Genomic DNA, 24,819 nt, shown 5'->3' on the forward strand with positions numbered 1-24,819 from the left:
AAATCTCAGGAACGCCTGATGGGGTGGGGGGGGGGGAATATTGGAACATGAAGGTATGCATCCTTTATGTCCAGGGACACCATCCAATCCCCCCCCCCTTCCCCTCCAGGCTGGCGATGACCGCCCGGAGTGATTCCATTTTGAACTTGAACCTTTTCAAGTACAAGTTCAGAGATTTCAGGTTTAAAATGGGCCTGACCGAACTGTCCAGTTTCGGGACCACAAACAGGGTTGAATAATATCACTCTCCCTGCTGGAGATGAGGAACTGTGACAATCACCTGTTGAACATACAATTTTTGGATTGCTGTCAACACTGACTCCCTCTCTGACGGGGAAGTCGGCAGAGCCGATTTGAAAAAAACGGCGAGGAGGCAAGTCTTCGAATTCTAGCCTGTATCCCTGTGCAACAATCTCTACTGCCCAGGGATCCACCTGCGATTGAACCCAGACGTGACTGAAAAACCGAAGACGAGCCCGCACCAGATCTGCCTCCCCCCGGGAAGCCCCAGCGTCATGCGGTGAACTTTGCAGACGCAGGGGAGGACTTCTGCTCTTGGGAACTAGCTGTGTGCAGCTTCTTTCGCCTGCCTTTCCCTCTGGTAACAAAGGACGATCCCCGCACCTTCTTGTTTTTATTGGAACGAAAGGACTGCATTTGATAATGAGGTGCCTTCTTAGTATGCTGCGGGGGGACATAAGGTAAGAAATTCGACTTACCAGCCGTAGCCGTAGAGGCAAGGTCCGAGAGGCCGTCTCCAAACAACTCCTCCCCCTTGTACGGCAATGACTCCATGTGCCGCTTAGAATCGGCATCTCCCGTCCACTGCCGGGTCCACAGGTGTTGCCTAGCAGAAATAGACATAGCATTTATTCTGGAGCTTAATAAACAAATGTCTCTCTGAGCAGCTCTCATATACAAGGCAGCATCTCTGATATGCTCTATGGTCATTTGAATGGCATCCCTATCTAAGGTGTCAATCTCCGCAGATAAGGAATCTGCCCATGACACAACCGCACTACAAACCCAGGCCAACGCCATAGCCGGTCTAGCAATAGTACCGGAGTGAGTGTAAATGTGCTTCAAGGTAATTTCCTGCCTGCGATCGGCCGGTTCCTTGAGGGAAGCCGTATCCTGAGAAGGCAGTGCCACCTTTTTGGACAAGCATGTCAGTGCCTTGTCCACTTTTGGTGAAGATTCCCAGCGTATCCTATCAGTTTGTGGAAAAGGATACGCCATAAGAATCCTTTTGGGAACTTGTGGTCTCCTATCTGGAGAGTCCCAAGCCTTTTCGCACAATTCATTTAATTCAAATGATGATTGAAAAGTGACTTCAGGCTTTTTCTCTTTATACATGTGTACCCTCGTGTCAGGGACAGGGGGTTCCTCAGTAATATGCAAAACCTCTTTAATGGCCATAATCATGTACCGAATACCTTTTGCCACCTTCGGCTGTAATTTTGCATCTTCATAGTCGACACTAGAGTCAGAATCTGTGTCGGTATCTGTGTCATCGATCTAGGATATGGTGCGCTTCTGAGACCCCGACGGGCCTGGCGCCACAGGGACAGGCATGGACTGGGTACCTGACTGATCTCTAGCTTCTGCCTTGTCTAACCTTTTATGCCATAGATTGACATTTGCATTCAAGACATTCAGCATATCCACCCATTCTGGTGTCTGCGTTGCCGACGGCGACCTGACATTCAAACACTCCCCCCTCCACAGTAAGCGAGCCTTCCTCGTCAAACATGTTGACACACGCGTACCGACACACTTCGCACACACAGGGAACCCCTTTTCTGAAGACAGTATCCCCGTCAAGGCCCTTTGGAGAGACAGAGAGAGAGTATGCCAGCACACACCCCAGCGCAACAACCCTGGAGACCAACACAAAATGTTTTTCCCCAGCAGCGCTGTGTAATATGTAAACCGCCAATTATGTGCCCCCCCCCCCCCCCTCTCTCTCTTTTAAGCACCCTTTCACCATGTGTAAGCAGGGGAGAGTCCGGGGAGCTTCCTCTCAGCAGTGCTGTGGAGAGAAAATGGCGCTGGTGAGTGCTGAGGGAGAAGCCCCGCCCCCTCGGCGGCGGGCTTCTGTCCCGCTCAAACTTAGTAAAATATGGCGGGGGCTCTTTTATATACATGTACAGAGCCCACCTGTACATGTATATAGTCTTTTTGCCATGCAGAGGTTTATATTGCTGCCCAGGGTGCCCCCCCCTGCGCCCTGCACCCTTACAGTGACCGGAGTGTGTGAGGTGTATGGGAGCAATGACGCACAGCTGCAGTGCTGTGCGTTACCTCAGTGAAGCTGAAGGCTTCTGCCGCCTGAGACGTCTTCTGACTTCTGTACTTCTGGCTCTGTGAGGAGAACGGCGGTGCGGCTCCTGGGGGTGGACGCCCAGTACGGACCTGCGTTCACCCCCTCTGGAGCTAATGGTGTCCAGTAGCCGAGGAAGCAGAGCCTATCTTTGACAAGAAGGTCTGCTCATCTCTCCTCAGTCCCTCGATGCAGGGAGCCTGTTGCCAGCAGTGCTCCCTGTGAAAAAGTAGTAAAAGTAGAAAGAAAAATCCAAACAAAAATGCTTTCAGGCAGAGAACTCTGGAGAGCTCTCTGCAGTGCACCCATCTTGCTCTGGGCACAGTGTAAAACTGAGGTCTGGAGGAGGGGCATAGAGGGAGGAGCCAGTGCACACCCAGAATCCAAAGCTTTCTTAAAGTGCCCTATCTCCTGTGGAGCCCGTCTATTCCCCATGGCCCTTACGGAGTCCCCAGCATCCTCAAGGACGTTGGAGAAATGCTGGGTATGTACCCTATATAATACATTGAAAGCTAATTCAGTTCCAGCCCTGGTAAATGATGCTTGGCGATCAGCAGATTGTGATATGAGAGCAGAGAGCCTCAATTTAAGGTTTTGTAATCTTGGTTGCTTTTAACATTCTAGTGGTCTGATGCTTTGAGGAGTATTTCAACAATGCAGTAAGCTTAGCATGATCCCACCTCCAAAATAAGGATAGTGATCTCTGTAAAGACTGCACCCACCGCACACTTATACACCTTTCACACCGCACAAATAACTTGAATGGCTGCATGGAAACGCAGTGCGCTTTTTGTAATGTCCGTGGACTGTAAACCATCTTTAGTGTGGTGTCCAGTTGCGTTCTGTACAATGATGAGAGGTCCATTTTTCTGTGGTGCTGTGCAATGAAATGCAGCTCAAAGCGACAGGCTCAGGATAAGCACTCATGTGTGCGTGTCCCAGTGCTTGTTTTGAGTGTACTAAATACCTGTTAAAATTGCAGCATGCAACTTTTACCAGTCACTAAGTTTTGCCAACAAACCGATTCGTTTTCATTGGCTTTATAATCGTAATATTCAGAGATGGTGACATAAACCAACCTTATAATTACTGAGCAATATGCATCTTTAACTTGCCATTGTAGATACATTTTAAAGGTAACACTTCTGTACATTTTGGCCAATTACTGTCCAAGAAACAACAAGATGCTATAAAAGAGACCATTGCTGCTATATGATAAATGTATTGGTCCATTATCGTTCTGTCCTGTTAGTTACATGACTGGTGCTGCATATATGCATACCTCCCAACATGACCCTATCCAGGGGGGACAGAATGCTCTGTTCCTGGACTTTTCTCCTAATGTATGATTGCCCTCACCTGTGGTGAAACGCCTTTCTTATCCATTCAGCACAGGTGATGGCATTCATACATTAGGTGAAAAGTCCAGGAATAGAGCATTCTGTCCCTCCTGGCGTGGGTCATGTTGGGAGGTATGTATATGCATTAACAAGGTTCTCAGATCTAGACCGTGTTTTAATGGTGTTTAATCCACTGAGTTAGGGCAACCACGATTACTTTAGCACTCCCTATTCCATTACTATGACTAGACTTATGCAGGGTTGGAATAGACCTAGGTATTGTAGATACTAGGGCTAGTATGACTAAGTCTTGGGTTAAATTCCACATTTATGCATAAGCTATGCTTTTCGTATGCTCTTTCCTTAAGCAGGAGGTAGGTTAACTTACTTTGGACCAGAATGGCTCTGTATGCCTCTGGTAGAGAAACTAGATTGTAAGCTCCACAGGGGGCAGAGTTATGTAGATGAATAAAGTGCTGCAGCATACATTTACGCTGCGAAAACAAAAGCTTACTGTATGTTTCAGGGTTTGTGTGTATTGTGTTTTCAAACAGCAGTGTCCTTTGAGCTAGGATTAAAGGCAAATATTTAATATATTTTTAAAATATATTGTTCAGATTGCATCTACCAGTATATTATGTAAACTTTTGCAAGTCTGATTACATTTCAACCTGGCACAGCTACTGTACTAAAATATATATCTCCCATAAAACGTTTCTAATTATATTCTCTTGCTTCCTACGGGGAGACATTAATAGAAATGTTCTTTCATGTGTTCTATTATTTTTTATATTTAATAATGTTTTTATTGCATGATTGTTTAAACAGAAAGCTGCCTATGCCAACTCATGCTTACATTTAACCAACTTTTATTGTTTTGTCATACATGAAGGATCTCTTTTATCTTAACATGAAAAGTGGTAGCACCTTTTGTAAATATTGAAAAACTAAAACAAAATACCACTTGGCCTGGTTCTTACTGTATACGACTTTTTTTTTTCTTTTTTTTTGTATGTAAAACCTCTAATTGGTTGCGTTTATAATGCATTAAATCATCAATTTTGATTCCATTACCTGACATTTACCGTTGCAGTGATATGTTTAGTTATTATAATCGCTGCTTACATTAGCTTCTATTGGCTGCTGTAAGGAAACTACCTATGAGCCCGGTAGCTTCTGCTGTGGACGTCTCATGTTATTCTGCCAAGTTCCACTCAGTACACTGAAACCATTATGGTCCAAAGCTGCCTAGAAGAGATTTAAAAAAAAACAACAAAAAACAAAAACCTCCTGGTTAAATGGATAATAAATAGAAATGTATAAAAAATTACCATTTTTAGCTTTGTCCCTGTAACTAGACACCTTGTATTTCTTCCAAACCCCCCAATTTAAATATCATTGTTATACATTCCGAACACAGTTCAGATTTTTATCTTTGCCGTTTGTTTACAGTGTGTGAATGTTCTGTTTTAGGCTACAGTAATATTTTGTGCCCAGGATGCTATGCAGGGCAAGGGTAATGCTCCTCCAGCTGTGGTGCACAGTGTGTAATGTGTAGAGTTGTACTTGTGTATGATTACTGCCAGTTATTCATATCAGCGATTTCTAAAGGTGTGTACACACGGTGAGATCCTTGCAATGCCCACAGAGCCCAGAAGCACAGTTTTTGACTCTCTGTACTTTTAGGTTTTGTCTGTTTGATTTTGACTAAGGGCCAATTTTGACTATAATTTGTACTAGATAGTCAAGATTGACTTGCCTGCACAGTCTATCTAGTATTGTGATACCGACCCCACGGGAGCGCGCATCGGGATCGAATCGGTATCGCAAGCTGCCGAACACCTTGAGATAGGCATTAACTTTGGCTAACCCCGATTCTCACTGTGCGATAGGGACTAGGACGGTATCGCAAGCACATAATAGCGCTTGCGATACTGACTATGTACAATTTTGGCTAAGTGTCAATTTTGACTCTCTTCTGAGAGAGAGTCAAAATTTACTTACCTGCAGTCTATCTAGGCTTGCGATGCCGGCTGTGCATCGGCATCGCAAGGTGACTTTCACCTTGCGATCTGCACTAACTTTTCTTATGATTTTGACTATATAGTCAGTCATAAAAAAAAATATCTCACCGTGTGTACACACCTTGAGATTTTGACTGTAGTCAAAATCTTACAGATTTATTTTGCCATGTGTACACACCTTAAGAGCCGACCGTTCTCCTCTGTGGAATATAGCACAGTTGGCAAATGCTGTATGTATTGGTTACATCGACTATATTATCCCTATCAACGTTCCAATGTTTTCATCAAATATTAATTTACTGGTCTGCATTTCGGGTACAGCAGGAATACAGTATGTGTACAAATGTGTTTCCTGTAATGTATGAATATTTAATGAAAACTGAGAAACGATCTCTCAATGTCCTTTTCAGGATCACTTCATCTAAAGCGACCCTCAGGCCTCGATAGATACATTGTTCTAGTCTTTTGAAATGATGATTGATTTACTTTTAATGTTTACTGTATGTACTGTTCTTGTTAGCATTTTGTATTACAATTGGAAATGCGTATTTTGCAGCTCTTTTAAAACCTGTAGGGTATAAATTATATTTCTCTGACGTCCTAGTGGATGCTGGGACTCCGTCAGGACCATGGGGATTAGCGGCTCCGCAGGAGACAGGGCACAAAAATAAAAGCTAGAGGACTAGGTGGTGTGCACTGGCTCCTCCCCCTATGACCCTCCTCCAAGCCTCAGTTAGGTTTTTGTGCCCGTCCGAGCAGGGTGCAATCTAGGTGGCTCTCCTAAAGAGCTGCTTAGAAAAAGTTATTAAGTTTTTTATTTTCAGTGAGTCCTGCTGGCAACAGGCTCACTGCAACGAGGGACTTAGGGGAGAAGAAGTGAACTCACCTGCGTGCAGGATGGATTGGCTTCTTAGGCTACTGGACACCATTAGCTCCAGAGGGATCGAACACAGGCCCAGCCATGGAGTCCGGTCCCGGAGCCGCGCCGCCGACCCCCTTGCAGATGCCGAAAAGTGAAGAGGTCCAGAAACCGGCGGCAGAAGACTTTTCAGTCTTCATGAGGTAGCGCACAGCACTGCAGCTGTGCGCCATTGTTGTCAGCACACTTCACACCAGCGGTCACTGAGGGTGCAGGGCGCTGGGGGGGGGGGGCGCCCTGGGCAGCAATGATAATACCTTGTTCTGGCTAAAAATACATCACATATAGCCCCTGGGGCTATATGGATGTATTTAACCCCTGCCAGGTCTCACAAACACCGGGAGAAGAGCCCGCCGAAATAGGGGGCGGGGCCTATCTCCTCAGCACACAGCGCCATTTTCCTGCACAGCTCCGCTGCGAGGAAGGCTCCCAGGACTCTCCCCTGCACTGCACTACAGAAACAGGGTAAAAAAACAGAGAGGGGGGGCACTTTTTTGGCGATATTGATATATTAAGCTGCTATAAAGGAAACAACACTTCTGTAGGGTTGTTCCTATATATTTATAGCGCTTGGGTGTGTGCTGGCAAACTCTCCCTCTGTCTCCCCAAAGGGCTAGTGGGGTCCTGTCTTCGATAAGAGCATTCCCTGTGTGTCTGCTGTGTGTCGGTACGTGTGTGTCGACATGTATGAGGACGATGTTGGTGTGGAGGCGGAGCAATTGCCGGTAATGGTGATGTCACCCCCTAGGGAGTCGACACCGGAATGGATGGCTTTGTTTATGGAATTACGTGATAATGTCAGCACGTTACAAAAATCAGTTGACGACATGAGACGGCCGGCAAACCAGTTAGTACCTGTCCAGGCGTCTCAGACACCGTCAGGGGCTGTAAAACGCTCTTTACCTCAGTCGGTTGACACAGACCCAGACACGGACACCGAATCTAGTGTCGACGGTGAAGAAACAAACGTATTTTCCAGTAGGGCCACACGTTATATGATCACGGCAATGAAGGAGGCTTTGCATATCTCTGATACTGCAAGTACCACAAAAAGGGGTATTATGTGGGGTCTGAAAAAACTACCTGTAGTTTTTCCTGAATCAGAGGAATTGAATGAAGTGTGTGATGAAGCGTGGGTTAACCCCGATAGAAAACTGCTAATTTCAAAGAAGTTATTGGCATTATATCCTTTCCCGCCAGAGGTTAGGGCGCGCTGGGAAACACCCCCTAGGGTGGATAAGGCACTCACACGCTTATCAAAACAAGTGGCGTTACCGTCTCCTGAAACGGCCGCCCTCAAGGATCCAGCTGATAGGAGGCTGGAAACTACCCTGAAAAGTATATACACTCATACTGGTGTTATACTGCGACCAGCCATCGCCTCTGCATGGATGTGCAGTGCTGGGGTGGTTTGGTCGGATTCCCTGACTGAAAATATTGATACCCTGGATAGGGACAGTATTTTATTGACTATAGAGCAATTAAAGGATGCTTTTCTTTATATGCGAGATGCTCAGAGGGATATTTGCACTCTGGCATCGAGAGTAAGTGCGATGTCCATATCTGCCAGAAGAAGTTTATGGACGCGACAGTGGTCAGGTGATGCGGATTCCAAACGGCATATGGAAGTATTGCCGTATAACGGGGAGGAATTATTTGGGGTCGGTCTATCGGATTTGGTGGCCACGGCAACAGCCGGGAAATCCACCTTTTTACCTCAGGTCCCCTCCCAACAGAAAAAGACACCGTCTTTTCAGCCGCAGTCCTTTCGTTCCTATAAGAACAAGCGGGCAAAAGGACAGTCATATCTGCCCCGAGGCAAAGGAAAGGGTAAGAGAGTGCACCAAGCAGCTCCCTCCCAGGAACAGAAGCCCTCCCCGGCTTCTGCAAAGCCCTCAGCATGACGTTGGGGCTTTACAAGCGGACTCAGGGGCGGTGGGGGGTCGACTCAAGAATTTCAGCGCACAGTGGGCTCACTCACAGGTGGACCCCTGGATCCTGCAGGTAGTATCTCAGGGTTACAGGTTGGAATTCGAGAAGTCTCCCCCTCGCCGGTTCCTAAAGTCTGCTCTGCCAACGTCTCCCTCAGACAGGGCGACGGTATTGGAAGCCATTCACAAGCTGTATTCTCAGCAGGTGATAGTCAAGGTACCCCTCCTACAACAGGGAAAGGGGTATTATTCCACACTATTTGTGGTACCGAAGCCGGACGGCTCGGTAAGACCTATTCTAAATCTGAAATCTTTGAACCTGTACATACAAAAATTCAAGTTCAAGATGGAGTCACTCAGAGCAGTGATAGCGAATCTGGAAGAAGGGGACTTTATGGTGTCCCTGGACATCAAGGATGCTTACCTGCATGTCCCAATTTGCCCTTCACATCAAGGGTACCTCAGGTTCGTGGTGCAAAACTGTCATTATCAGTTTCAGACGCTGCCGTTTGGATTGTCCACGGCACCTCGGGTCTTTACCAAGGTAATGGCCGAAATGATGTTTCTTCTGCGAAGAAAAGGCGTATTAATTATCCCTTACTTGGACGATCTCCTGATAAGGGCAAGGTCCAGAGAACAGCTGGGGGACGTAGTAGCACTAACCCAAGTAGTGCTGCAACAGCACGGGTGGATTCTGAATTTTCCAAAATCTCAATTGACCCCGACGACACGTCTGCTGTTCCTGGGAATGATTCTGGACACGGTTCAGAAAAAGGTGTTTCTTCCGGAGGAGAAAGCCAGGGAGTTATCCGAACTTGTCAGGAACCTCCTAAAACCAGGAAAAGTGTCTGTGCATCAATGCACAAGAGTCCTGGGAAAAATGGTGGCTTCTTACGAAGCGATTCCATTCGGCAGATTCCACGCACGAACTTTTCAGTGGGATCTGCTGGACAAATGGTCCGGATCGCATCTGCAGATGCATCAGCGGATAACTTTGTCTCCACGGACAAGGGTGTCTCTTCTGTGGTGGTTGCAGAGTGCTCATCTGTTAGAGGGCCGCAGATTCGGCATACAGGACTGGGTCCTGGTGACCACGGATGCCAGTCTGAGAGGCTTGGGAGCGGTCACACAGGGAAGAAACTTCCAGGGAGTGTGGTCAAGCCTGGAGATGTCTCTTCACATAAATATACTGGAGCTAAGAGCGATTTACAATGCTCTAAGCCTGGCAAAACCCCTGCTTCAGGGTCAGCCGGTGTTGATCCAGTCGGACAACATCACGGCAGTCGCCCACGTAAACAGACAGGGCGGCACAAGAAGCAGGAGGGCAATGGCAGAAGCTGCAAGGATTCTTCGCTGGGCGGAAGATCATGTGATAGCACTGTCAGCAGTGTTCATTCCGGGAGTGGACAACTGGGAAGCGGACTTCCTCAGCAGACACGATCTACACCCGGGAGAGTGGGGACTTCATCCAGAAGTCTTCCACATGATTGTGAACCGTTGGGAAAAACCAAAGGTGGATATGATGGCGTCCCGCCTCAACAAAAAACTGGACAGGTTTTGCGCCAGGTCAAGAGACCCTCAGGCAATAGCTGTGGACGCTCTGGTAACACCGTGGGTGTTCCAGTCAGTGTATGTGTTTCCTCCTCTGCCTCTCATACCAAAAGTACTGAGAATTATACGGCAAAGGGGAGTAAGAACGATACTCGTGGCTCCGGATTGGCCAAGAAGAACTTGGTACCCGGAACTTCAGGAGATGCTCACGGAAGATCCGTGGCCTCTACCTCTAGCGCCTTGAGTCCTGTTGGAGAAAGAGCGCTATATAAATAAAATTATTATTATTATTATTAAGACGGGACCTGCTTCAGCAGGGACCGTGTCTATTCCAAGACTTACCGCGGCTGCGTTTGACGGCATGGCGGTTGAACGCCGAATTCTAAGGGAAAAAGGCATTCCGGAAGAGGTCATCCCTACCCTGGTAAAAGCCAGGAAGGAGGTGACTGCACAACATTATCACCGCATTTGGAGAAAATATGTTGCGTGGTGTGAGGCCAGGAAGGCCCCGACGGAGGAATTTCAACTGGGTCGATTCCTACATTTCCTGCAAACAGGATTGTCTATGGGCCTCAAATTAGGGTCCATTAAGGTTCAAATTTCGGCCCTGTCGATTTTCTTCCAGAAAGAATTGGCTTCAGTTCCTGAAGTCAAGACTTTTGTAAAAGGAGTACTACATATACAGCCCCCGGTTGTGCCCCCAGTGGCTCCGTGGGATCTTAATGTAGTTTTGGATTTTCTCAAATCCCATTGGTTTGAGCCACTCAAATCGGTGGATTTGAAATATCTTACATGGAAAGTAACCATGCTACTGGCCCTGGCTTCAGCCAGGAGAGTGTCAGAATTGGCGGCTTTATCGTATAAAAGCCCATATCTGATTTTCCATTCGGACAGGGCAGAACTGCGGACGCGTCCTCAGTTTTCTGCCTAAGGTGGTTTCAGCGTTTCACCTGAACCAGCCTATTGTGGTGCCTGCGGCTACTAGCGATTTGGAGGATTCCAAGTTGCTGGACGTTGTCAGGGCATTGAAAATATATATTTCAAGGACGGCTGGAGTCAGAAAATCTGACTCGCTGTTTATACTGTATGCACCCAACAAGCTGGGTGCTCCTGCTTCTAAGCAGACGATTGCTCGTTGGATTTGTAGCACAATTCAACTTGCACATTCTGTGGCAGGCCTGCCACAGCCTAAATCTATCAAGGCCCATTCCACAAGGAAGGTGGGCTCATCTTGGGCGGCTGCCCGAGGGGTCTCGGCATTACAACTCTGCCGAGCAGCTACGTGGTCGGGGGAGAACACGTTTGTAAAATTCTACAAATTTGATACCCTGGCTAAAGAGGACCTGGAGTTCTCTCATTCGGTGCTGCAGAGTCATCCGCACTCTCCCGCCCGTTTGGGAGCTTTGGTATAATCCCCATGGTCCTGACGGAGTCCCAGCATCCACTAGGACGTCAGAGAAAATAAGATTTTACTTACCGATAAATCTATTTCTCGTAGTCCGTAGTGGATGCTGGGCGCCCATCCCAAGTGCGGATTGTCTGCAATACTTGTACATAGTTATTGTTACAAAAAAATCGGGTTGTTATTGTTGTGAGCCGTCTGTTCAGAGGCTCCTACGTTTGTCATACTGTTAGCTGGGTTCAGATCACAAGTTGTACGGTGTGATTGGTGTGGCTGGTATGAGTCTTACCCGGGATTCAAAATCCTTCCTTATTGTGTACGCTCGTCCGGGCACAGTATCCTAACTGAGGCTTGGAGGAGGGTCATAGGGGGAGGAGCCAGTGCACACCACCTAGTCCTAAAGCTTTTATTTTTGTGCCCTGTCTCCTGCGGAGCCACTAATCCCCATGGTCCTGACGGAGTCCCAGCATCCACTACGGACTACGAGAAATAGATTTATCGGTAAGTAAAATCTTATTTTTTCTAGATGAAACATGGTTTGCACATCGCATGATAGGATAGGATGGCCCTTAATCAAAATAGTTCTGAGCCCCCCTGCTGGACTTCTAGGTTGCTATGCACTGATGTAAAACTTTTCATTTGTGACACCTGCATATATGACCTTTAGTAACATCAAACAGCAGTAGAAAGGATCTAGTAGAAATGTCTGTCAAAACAGGACAATTCTTTTTTTCCCAACTATAATTGTATTTCGCTATAGATTAGTATAGTATTGTGTGCATGTTCTGTGTATAGCCCTTCTCCTTAGGTATTACTGGGTTTTAGTGAGTAGAGCACAGGCTTTTAATCCACAAATTCACACGACTGTATATAACCAGTAAAGCTGCTAGTAAACTCTTTTGCCTAGCCTATATGAGGGCGGGGGGGAGGGGTTAAATTAGCAAAATTTGACTTTTTGCTTGCAGACACAGCCAAAAAAAAATGCTGCGAAAGAGGCTGAAAAGACTGGGGGGGGGGGGGGCGCGGCACTAATTGGTGGTTTTCAATTAGTGCTGTTTTTTCAACCAGCCGGAAGAAATGCACTTTTCGTCTGTTTCTAGGTCGAATTTACATCTGACCTATGCAATAAAAGTGCTGCTTTTTGAACTGGTAGAAAGAAATGGCCCAGGCGAACCACGTGGATCAGCGAATTCGCCGCCAATCCGTGTTTTGACGAATTTGCAGGCCTTTTCGCCCATGCCGTTTCGACAAAACAAAAACGCAAAAAGGCATGGGGGAAAAGTGATAAAAAAATGGGCGAATACGCACGCGATTGAATACATGAGGTCAAATTAGTGACTTTTTTTCGGCTACATGAAAAAAACTGCTCTAATTGCATACCCGCCTTGTTTACTCATAAAGCACCCCAATATACCTGTCCCATACCTTGTACCCCAATTCCCATCATTTTGCAGTTTTGTGACCACAAAAATGACATGTCCTTATCGGCCAATTTAAAAATAATCACTTCTAAGTGCCTAAATAGTCACTCATGGGGTGCCCCAAGGGTTCTGAACCAAATCCCAATGTTTTTACCTAAAAATAGGGATTTTCCACAAGCTTATCGTCTGTTCAGAGGTGGTGGAGTGAAATTCGCTGTAAACCTATGGGAAATTATCACCAGTAATTTATCGTAAACAATTGAATAGGGACTTATCACAGGTCGAGAGAAAATCTGTTTTTAATTGAATTCCCCCCTATAGCTGTACAGATTGAGTATCCCATATCCAAATATTCCTAAATATGGAATATTCCGAAATACAGAATTTTTTGAGTGAGACTGAGATAGTGAAACCTTTGTTTTTTGATGGCTCAGTGTACCCAAACTTTGTTTAATACATTATTGTATTAAATGACCTTCAGGCTGTGTGTGTAAGGTGTATATGAAACATAAATTATGTGAATGTACACACACTTTGTTTAATGCACAAAGTTATTAAAATATTGGCTACAATGACTTCAGGCTGTGTGTATAAGGTGTATATGAAACATAAATGCATTCTGTGCTTAGACTTGGGTCCCATCGCCATGATATCTCATTATGGTACGCAATTATTCCAAAATACAAAAAAATCTGATATCCAAAATACTTCTGGTACCAAGCATTTTGGATAAGGGATACTCAACCTGTATTAATTATAGCCAGAGGTGCAAGAAGACAGGCCAATGTAACATAACCAAGTGATGCTGTAAACCTATGTTTTGAATGCATTCATTATAGAATGAATATTTTATAACCATTATTGTGTAACAAAGCCATTCTAGTGGTGGTTTGTTTGGCTGCCATAGGAATTTTCCTCCTAATACCATAGGGATATAGTGACTTATTTTTATATTCCAGAAAAATCATCCGTTTAAGCCAATATATGGCTCACCAGATTTTATTCATGAACTGATTACATGCTGGTGCTACTGGGGGGATTACACCTGCAGATGAATGATAACCATGGAATCTACAGAGTTTTTAAGTCTCAACCCATAAATGCAATTCCATTCATCCGTCCATTGATTCTCTGGTTTAAAAAGATACATATAATTACAGTGACATTACTTATTATTATTTTGTTTTTGTTTTCAAATATTTGTACACAAAACTCATTGACATGGATTTTTAGGGACATGGCTTGATCCCAGAGAGTGGCGGCCTAATCCCTGTGTAGGAGATGGGTACATGTTTAGTACAGTGCAGATGGGTGTTGTGTTGCATCTTGGACACTGCCATTTCACTCACAAGAAATGGTCTATTCTGTTTCCACAGAAGGAGAATACATAAAGATGTTCATGAGAGGTCGACCAATCACAATGTTCATTCCTTCTGATATCGAAAGCTATGAAGATATAAGAACGGAACTACCACCAGAAAAATTAAAACTGGAGTGGGTGTATCCTTTTTATTCTGCATTTCTGCATTGGGGTACACTGTGTTCCACAGGGAATACATTGGGATGTAGAGATGGATCTTGATCCAGAGGCACCAACAGGCTAAAGCTTTAAGACTGTCCCAGAATGCATTGCGGGGCCTCCTCTATAACCCCCGCCTCCAGGCACTGAGAGTTCAGTTTTAGAGTTGGTGCCTGCATGAAGCAGGTCACTTAATAGTACAGTCCTGAAAAAGCTTTTTAGAAGACTTTAAGGGCTGCAGCACTTCATTTGTCAGTGTGACATACTGTACTGCAGCTCCATCACCTCCCCAGCTGCGTTGCATACTCCCGCTGGCTCTGTTCCCGGGTATTTGTGGCGGAGGCGCTCCGGTTCCTAGGCACACCACCGCAGATGCTCTCCTATTTCGCGTGGCTGCTACTAATGGAGGAGGTAAGAGGGTCCCCCAGGCGGGACCCGCCATTAAATCGCGTTCTGGTCGCGGTTTAAGGAGACGAACCACAACGCTGGCGTGGACCCAACTATATCCACCAGGGCATGGGAGCACAGGTCGGATAGTAAAATACAAACTTTAATAAGGCGCCATATTACCCGGCGGTGAGAACTAGCATAGGGAAAAAGGCGCTTGACCTGTAGCCCCTCCCCCAGCCCCGGACGCCATCTACTGCTGGTTTTCCCGGCCTGGAGCTGCCTCACATTCTCTCTGACTGAGACGCTGGGCACCATTTTCTAAAATAGATGCGACTGGTCTCCGGGACTGCAGAGCAAGGTCTCCTTTGTAAACCCGCCTGTACATCAGCGCCATGGTTTTACGAACACTTAAGTACTCTACATGTCAATAATAAGACAGCGTTAGTTAAGAACAAGTGTACCTGTGCCAGAATATATTGTACGAGTATTCTGATATATGCATATATATATAGTATGTTTATATAATAATCCAATGCTATTTTATTGTCTCAAAAATAATTATCTGCATTGCAAACGTGACTCTGTGTGCCTGTATCTGCTATGTCATTGCACTGCGGTGTGTATTCCAGATATATTTATCACTATATACTGTACCATAGGGGACTAGGTACGTCTGGGTCAATATATAGTGTGTCACAGTATTTACCTATCCTATTACGTGTATTCTACTGTGTACTCAGTCACATAATACCGGATTTATTTGCAGGTGTTGTGTACTGGGTACTCAGTCACATGCTAATGGATTTATTCGCAGGTATTGTAGTCTGGCTTCATCGTACTAAACCGCTCTCTGTTGCATTTGTGTATGATGTTTAACATATAAGAAAAGAACACACTGCGCTATTTAAGAACCTTCCAGACTCCAAATAAAGTGAATTCACATGTATACATAAAAACACCTTTTTATTCCGGATTAGATTAATCACATAAATCTCTAATTAGTAGATGGAACCACATACAATTCTTAATCTAATAAAAAAAGCTATCATATGCATATATAAATTTAACAACTCTAATTAATTCTTATTTTCAAAAGCCGGCTTTCTATATGCACCTAAAATAAAATATGGATCAGCTCTCATGCGTATATAATAACCACAATATGTGCAATAGGGGATATACTTATTAATTGATGTGCAAATCAGTATTCTCAGATTGTCCACTAACTGCTTGTAGAGAGACAGAATGATCAGATGTAGTAATCACCGCTTGTTGTTACAAAGTCTCAAAACGGCTCCTTGTGTTATTACACTGAACACTCGTTGTTACAAAGTCTCAAGCAATTCCTTTTGCATAGATAATAGTAACAGTTCCTGATTGCCTAATCAGGCTGGCTAAATGGTAAAAGTTCTCACCCTCCGTCTTACACGTAGACGGATCCAGCTGGAGATACACTGCACTGCCGGTCAGGTGCGGCTAGGGAGCTCCGGACGTCTCCGGCCCCCAACGTATGAAATGCCGCTGCAGTCCCAAGTGAAGCCGCTGATGTAATTTCGCTGGCGTCTGGCGTGGTGCAGTGATTCTTACAGATGTATCCACATTTATCTTGACGGTTAATAGGATTAACTGTGACTGGACAGTCAGACTTAATCCCCTGCTGTAATGATTTAATCCCCTGCTGTATTGTTCTCTGTATTGTATTGCAGCTGAGAACAATAGCTGAAGGGTTTATGTTAATAAATCATGTAGTGACTAGGCACAGAAAACTACTCAAGATAACCGTGGATACATCTGTAGGTGATAACCGCAATGAATGGTCATGTCATCAGATGTCCCTTCTTTCCTCTGACTAGTTTCGCTAGTCACTGGAGCTTCCTACAATGTCCTCCTCAGTCATCTATATCTGATGGTAAACTTCCTACAAGCCCACGGGTGGCTCATCAACTGGAAGAAGTCCTCGCTTGTCCCTGCTCGGAGCATGGTGCACCAAGGGACACTACCAGACATACACAGTCAACAGCTGTTTGTCTCCAGAGAAGGTCCTCAAATTTCAGTACAGGATCAGATACTTCCTCTCTCGCCCAAGAGTGTCATTACACTCGGCGATGCAAGTACTAGGCCTCATGGTGTCTGCTTTAGACATGGTAGAGTACGCTCAATTCCATTCCCTCCCTCTACAGAGGGTAATCCTTTCCAAATGGGACGGCCTGCCTCATCGGATCAGGTCTCACATGATCGCCTTGACTCCAGAGGTTCGCCTGTCACTGAGCTGGTGGCTACAGGACCAGCAGTTGAGCAGGGGCCGTCCCTTCTGGATCCCCAACTGGGTCCTACTGACTACGGGCGCCATTCTGAGGGGTTGGGGCGCGGTGTTGGAGCAACACTTTCCAGGGTCGGTGGACCATGGGGGAATCACTCCTCCTAATAAACATTCTGAAATTGAGGGCAGTGTTCGATGCTGTGTTTCTCGCCCTGCCTCTGATACAGAACAGGCCTGTTCAAGTACGGTCAGACAACGCCACCACGGTGGCGTAGATAAACCATCAAGGCGGCACTCGAAGCCGCATGGCAATGATGGAAGTGTCAAAAATCCTTCATTGGGCAGAACGCCTTCTGCCGGCAAGATCGGCAGTGTTGATTCCGTGAGTCCTCAACTGGGAAGGTGATTTCCTCAGTCGTCGGGACATGCACGCTAGAGATTGAAGTCTTCATCAGGAAGTATTTCAACTCCTAGTGAACAAGTGGGGCCCACCAGATGTAGACCTAATGGCGTCTCGGATCAAGAACCAGGGATCCTCAAGCAGCATTCATGGACGCTATGGCAATTCCATGGAATTTTCGGCTGCCCTACGTGTTCTCTCCAGTGTCACTCCTGCCCAGGTTACAATGGAAGTTCAAACAAGAAGGAGGAATACTACTTCTAGTCGCTCCAGCATGGCCCAAACGGCATTGGTTCTCAGACCTGCAGGGTCTATCGATAGAGCGTCCTCTTCTACTTCCTCAACGCCCAGACCTCCTCGTTCAGGGCCCTTGTGTCTATCCAAACCTAGCCAGACTGGCTTTAATGGCATGGCTCTTGAAGCTTTACTCCTGTGGGCCAAAGGATTCTCCGAGGCGGTCATCCAAACTATGCTGAAGGCCCGCAAACCAGCGTCTGCACAGATTTATTTTTTGGGTCTAGAATTCTTACTTCACCTGGTGTGCTGCTAAGAATTATGATGCTTACAAATTCAGTACTTCCAGATTTCTGGCTTTTTTACAATTAGGCCTACGTCTGGCCTACCTCAAGGTTCATATCTCTGCCTTGTCTGTTTGGTTTCAGAGAAAAATTGCATCTATTCCTGATGTTCATACGTTCACTCTGTGTTTTACGGAATTCAGCCTTCCTGTGTCCCTCCTGTGGTTCCATGGGATCGGTCTGTTCTGAATGCCCTGCAAGAGTCTCCATTTGAACCTCTTGTGTCAGTGGACCTTAAATGGCTCACGGTCAAGGTCCTGTTCATACTGGCTATTGCCTCCTCTGGGAGGGTGTCAGACCTAGGCGCTTTGTTCTGTCATTCACCCTTTCTGATATTTCACCATGACCGGGCAGTTCTTTAAATTAACCCTGGTTATTTGCCTAAGGTGGTGTTATCTTTTTCACCTTAACCGAGAGATTGTGGTTCCGGCCTTTATCTCTTCTGGTTTGTCCTCCAAAGAGCGATCTTTGGATGTGGTACGGGCTCTCTGTATATCCATGGAAAGGTCTGCCTTTATCAGGTCAGATTCCCTTTTTGTACTTTTTTGATTTTCACAAACGTACCTGGCCTGCGAATAAGCAAACCTTGGCCAGATGGATTAGAATGGTGATTGCACAAGCTTATGCACAGGCTGGACCTCCAGCTCCTGCTGCTATTAAAGCCCATTCTACTCTGTCTGTTGGGCCCTCTTGGGCGGCCCGCCATGGCGCGTCCGCCGAACATTTGTGCAAGGTGGCTATGTGGTCCTCTGTGAACACGTTCATTGGCTTCTATGCCTTTGATACTTCCGCCTCCCAGGATGCTTCCTTTGGACGCCGGGTTCTTATACCCACTAAGGCGCGTCGCCTCCCTTGAGGAACTGCTTTAGGACATCCTCGATGTATTGCTTGTGGAACACAGTGTACCCCGCTGCAGAAAAGGACATTTATGGTAGACTTACCATGGTTAAATCTTTCTGTGAGGTACACTGGGTTCCACAGGGCGCCCACGCTGACGTGCTTAGCTTCTTTGGGTTTGTATGGCATTAGCCGCTAGTCCCTTCTCCTGTCGTGAAAACGTGGTTCTATGTGACTAACATCTGCCTTCTCTTTTACCTGCTTCTGCATTGGACTGGTTAACAAAACTGAGCTCACAGTGCCTGGAGGCGGGGTTATAGAGGAGGCCCCGCTATACATTCTGGGACAGTCTAAAGCTTTAGCCTGTTGGTGCCTCAGGATCAAGAGCCATCTCTACACCCCGATGTATTCCCTGTGGAACCCAGTGTACTTTGCAGAAAGAGATTTAGCCATGGTAAGTCTACCATAAATCTCCTTTTCTCTACCTTCTAATTAGTGTGCTGGTTGTTTTGGTATTCTAAAAACACACATTTTATGAATTTCTCTGCTGCCTAGTGTTTTAAGATACAGCTATAACTCTGCACTCAGCAGCAGTCCAAAATAAATAAAAATGATGTGCCCCCAATTCATATTTTATCCCCATCCTTTACATTTTATCTGCAGATAAGCAAAGCAGCCGCACATTAGTTGTAGGGGGTACCATCCATGTTTGTTTGTTTTTTTTTAGTTTTCAAGACCATATTGAAACAGAACACAGATTGTCGTGAACAGAACTTGCATGATACTCTCTTATGAAAACATTCATAATCAAAACATTTTGAAAATGCGCTCTGAATGATAACCAGTTAGAAATTAGTTCTAGGTAAAGATGGTCCTGGGGATGAAAAAAGAAAGCTTTCTATGGTGAGGGTCCTCCACCTACTTTGGCTTACATAAATTTTGTCTGTGTTAACCTTAATAGACTGTCCTAGATATGGATACCGTGGGAGAGACTGCCGCGCTAATGTTTACCTTCTCCCTACTGGAGAAATTGTATATTTCATAGCATCTGTTGTAGTACTATTCAATTATGAAGAAAGAACTCAGCGGCACTACCTGGGTCATACAGACTGCGTTAAATGGTAAGGACAATGTGCTTTTTCATCTCGCACAAACACACATTTATGAACACACATCTATAGGTGCACATGCGTGCATACATATGTGTGCATGTAAGCAAATATATATGCATGTATACAATAGAATGGCATTTCTCTAACGTCCTAAGTGGATGCTGGGGACTCCGTCAGGACCATGGGGAATAGCGGCTCCGCAGGAGACAGGGCACAAAAATAAAGCTTTAGGATCAGGTGGTGTGCACTGGCTCCTCCCCCTATGACCCTCCTCCAAGCCTCAGTTAGGTTTTTGTGCCCGTCCGAGCAGGGTGCAATCTAGGTGGCTCTCCTAAAGAGCTGCTTAGAAAAAGTTTTTTAGGTTTTTTATTTTCAGTGAGTCCTGCTGGCAACAGGCTCACTGCATCGAGGGACTTAGGGGAGAGAATTTCAACTCACTTGCGTGCAGGATGGATTGGATTCTTAGGCTACTGGACACCATTAGCTCCAGAGGGAGTCGGAACACAGGTCTCACCCTGGGGTTCGTCCCGGAGCCGCGCCGCCGACCCCCCTTGCAGATGCCGAAGTTGAAGAGGTCCAGAGGTCCAGAAACAGGCGGCAGAAGACTTTCAGTCTTCATAAGGTAGCGCACAGCACTGCAGCTGTGCGCCATTGTTGTCAGCACACTTCATACCAGCGGTCACTGAGGGTGCAGGGCGCTGGGGGGGGCGCTCTGGGCAGCAATGTATTATACCTTTTATGGCTAAAATACATCACATATAGCCCTTGAGGCTATATGGATGTATTTAACCCCTGCCAGATCTCACAAACTCCGGGAGAAGAGCCCGCCGTTTTAGGGGGCGGGGCCTATTCTCCTCAGCACACGGCGCCATTTTCCTGCTCAGCTCTGCTGTGAGGAAGGCTCCCAGGCTCTCCCCTGCACTGCACTACAGAAACAGGGTTAAAACAGAGAGGGGGGGCACTTATTTGGCGATATGATTACATATGTGAAAATGCTATAAGGGAAAACACTTGTATAAGGGGTTGTCCCTGTATAATTATAGCGTTTTTGGTGTGTGCTGGCAAACTCTCCCTCTGTCTCCCCAAAGGGCTAGTGGGGTCCTGTCCTCTATCAGAGCATTCCCTGTGTGTGTGCTGTGTGTCGGTACGTGTGTGTCGACATGTAGGAGGACGATGTTGGTGAGGAGGCGGAGCAAATTGCCTGTATGGGTGATGTCACTCTCTAGGGAGTCGACACCGGAATGGATGGCTTATTTAGGAATTACGTGATAATGTCAACACGATGCAAGGTCGGTTGACGACATGAGACGGCCGGCAAACAAATTAGTACCTGTCCAGGCGTCTCAGACACCGTCAGGGGCTTGTAAAAACGCCCATTTACCTCAGTTGGTCGACACAGACACGGACACTGACTTCAGTGTCGATGGTGAAGAAACAAACATATTTTCCTTTAGGGCCACACGTTACATGTTAAGGGCAATGAAGGAGGTGTTACATATTTCTGATACTACAAGTACCACAAATAAGGGTATTATGTAGGGTGGGAATAATCTACTTGTAGTTTTTCCTGAATCAGATAAATTAAAGTGTGTGATGATACGTGGGTTTCCTCCGATAGAAAATTATTGGAGGTATACCTTTTCCCGCCAGAAGTGAGGGCGAGTTGGGAAACACACCTTAGGGTGGATAAGGCGCTCACACGCTTATAAAAACAAGTGGCGTTACCGTCTCCAGATACGGCCGCCCTCAAGGAGCCAGCTGATAAGAAGCTGAAAAATATCCTAAGAAGTATATACACACATACTGGTGTTATACTACGACCAGCAATCGCCTCAGCCTGGATGTGCAGCGCTGGGGGGGCTTGGTCGGATTTCCTGACTGAAAATATTGATACCCTTGACAGGAACAATATTTTATTGACTATAGAGCATTTTAAGGATGCATTTCTATATATGCGAGATGCGCAGAGGGATATTTGCATTCTGGCATCAAGAGTAGATGTGGTGTCCATATCTGCCAGACGATGTTTATAGACACGACAGTGGTCAGGTGATGCAGATTCCAGACGGCACATGGAAGTATTGCCGTATAAAGGGGCGGTCCATCGGACCTGGTGGCCATGGCAACAGCTGGAAAATCCACTTTTGTTACCCCAAGTCACATCTCAGCAGAAAAGGACACAGTCTTTTCAGTCTCAGTCCTTTCGTACCCATAAAGGCAGGCGGGCAAAAGGCCAGTCATATCTGCCCAGGGTTAGAGGAAAGGGAAGAAGACTGCAGCAGGCAGCCCATTCCCAGGAACAGAAGTCCTCCACAGCTTCTGCCAAGTCCGCAGCATGACGCTGGGGCCATACAAGCGGACTCAGGTGCGGTGGGGGGTCATCTCAAGAGTTTCAGCACGCAGTGGGCTCACTCGCAAGTGGACTCCTGGATCCTACACGTAGTATCCCAGGTGTACATTGGAAATTCGAGACGTCTTCCCCTCACAAGTTCCTGAAGTCTGCTTTACCAACGTCTCCCTCCGACAGGGAGGCAGTATTGGAAAAAAATTCACAGGCTGTATTCCCAGCACGTGATAATCAAAGTACCCCTCCTACAACAAGGGAAGGGGTATTATTCCACACTATATTGTGGTACTGAAGCCAAACGGCTCGGTGAGATCTAAAAGATTTGAACAATTACATACAAGGGTTCAAATCAAGATGGAGTCACTCAGAGCAGTGATAGCGAACCAGGACGATATGGTGTCACTGGATATCAGGGACGCTTACCTACAAGTCCAAATTTTGCCCTTCTCACCAAGGGTATCTCAGGTTCGTGGTACAGAACTGTCACTATCAGTTCAAACGCTGCCGTTTGGATTGTCCACGGCACCCCGGGTCTTTACCAAGGTAATGGCCGAAATTATGATTCTTCCTAAAAGAAATATGGACGCTTTCCTGATAAGGGCAAGGTCCAGAGAACAGTTGGCGGTCGGAGTAGCACTATCTCAAGTAGTTCTACGACAGCACGAGTGGATTCTAAATATTCCAAAATCGCAGCTTTTTCCGACGACACGTCTAATGTTCCTAGGGATGATTCTGGACACAGTCCAGAAAAGGATGTTTTCTCCCGGAGAAGAAAGCCAGGGAGTTATCCGAGCTAGTCCGGAACCTCCTAAAACCAGGAAAAGTATCAGTGCATCATTGCACAAAGGGTCCTGTGAAAAATGGTGGTTTCTTACAAAGCGATCCCATTCGGTAGATTTCACGCAAGAACCTTTCAGTGGGATCTGCTGGGAAAATGGTCCGGATCGCATCTTCAGATGCATCAGCGGATAACCCTGTCTCCAAGGACAAGGGTGTTCCTTCTGCGGTGGCTGCAGAGTGCTCATCTGTGAAAGGGCCGCAGATTCGGCATTCAGGACTGGGTCCTGGTGACCACGGATGCCAGCCTGAGTGGCTGGGGAGCAGTCACACAAGGAAAAAATTTCCAGGGAGTGTGATCAAGTCTGGAGACTTCTCTCCACATAAATATACTGGAGCTAAGGGCAATTTACAAGGCTCTAAGCTTAGCAAGACCTCTGCTTCAAGGTCAGCCGGTATTGATCCAGTGGGACAACATCACGGCAGTCGCCCACGAAAAAGGGCGGCACAAGAAGCAGGAGGGAAATGGCAGAAACTGCAAGGATTCTTCGCTGGGCGAAAAATCATGTAATAACACTCTCAGCAGTGTTAATTCCGGGAGTGGAAAACTGGGAAGCAGACTTCCTCAGCATAACCTCCACCCGGGAGAGTGGGGACTTCAGCGGGAAGTCTTCCACATGATTGTAAACCGTTGGGAAAAACCAAAGGTGGACATGATGGCGTCCCGCCTGAACAAAAAACTAGACAGATATTGCGCCAGGTCAAGGGACCCTCAGGCAATAGCGGTGGACGCTCTGGTAACACTGTGGGTGTACCAGTCAGGGTATGTGTTCCCTCCTATGCATCTCATACCAAAAGTACTGAGAATCATAAGAAGGAGATGAGTAAGAACGATACTCGTGGTTCCGGATGGGTCAAGAAGGACTTGGTACCCGGAACTTCAAGAGATGCTCACGGAAGAACCGTGGCCTCTACCTTTAAGAGAGGACCTGCTCCAGCAGGGGCCTTGTCTGTTCCAAGACTTACCGCGGCTGCGTTTGACGGCATGGTAGTTGAACGCCGGATCCTGAAAGGGCATTCCAGATGAAGTCATCCCTACCCTGGTCGAAGCCAGGAAGGATGTAACCGCAAAACATTTTCACCGCATTTGGCGAAAATATGTTGCGTGGTGTGAGGCCAAGAAGGCCCCTTCAGAGGAATTCCAACTGGGTCGTTTCCTACATTTCCTGAAAACAGGACTGTCTATGGGCCTAAAATTAGGGTCCATTAAGGTTCAAATTTCGACCCTGTCGAATTTCTTCCAGAAGAACTGGCTTCAGTGCCTGAAGTTCAGACGTTTGTAAAAGGGGTACTGCATATACAGCCTCCTTTTGTGCCCCCAGTGGCACCTTGGGATCTCAATGTTGTTTTGAGTTTCCTAAAGTCACATTGGTTTGATCCACTCACCACTGTGGACTTAAAATATTTCACATGGAAGGTGAAGATTCTATTAGCCCTGGCTTCAGCCAGGCGTGTGTCAGAATGGGCGGCTTTATCATATAAAAGCCCTTACTTAATTTTTCATTCTGACAGGGCAGAATTGAGGACTCGTCCTCAATTTCTCCTTAAGGTGTTTTCTGTTTTTCACTTGAACCAACCTATTGTGGTACCTGCGGCTACTAGGGACTTGGAGGACTCCAAGTTACTTG

At 46.3% G+C, this 24,819-nt stretch overlaps 1 protein-coding gene across 6 annotated transcripts in view; it reads left to right on the forward strand.

Annotated features, from left to right (window-relative positions):
* Positions 1-24,819, forward strand: part of EML4 (EMAP like 4) — a 351,793-nt gene that overhangs the window by 269,484 nt on the left and 57,490 nt on the right. For all 6 annotated transcript variants that reach the window (XM_063918316.1, XM_063918317.1, XM_063918321.1 and 3 more), the window contains 2 exons: positions 14,288-14,411; positions 19,867-20,016. In XM_063918316.1, the coding sequence (XP_063774386.1) occupies positions 14,288-14,411; positions 19,867-20,016 (274 nt within the window). The remainder of the gene's footprint in view (positions 1-14,287; positions 14,412-19,866; positions 20,017-24,819) is intronic.

The sequence above is a fragment of the Pseudophryne corroboree genome, chromosome 4, assembly GCF_028390025.1.
Source record: "Pseudophryne corroboree isolate aPseCor3 chromosome 4, aPseCor3.hap2, whole genome shotgun sequence".
In the NCBI taxonomy this organism is placed as follows: domain Eukaryota; kingdom Metazoa; phylum Chordata; class Amphibia; order Anura; family Myobatrachidae; genus Pseudophryne; species Pseudophryne corroboree.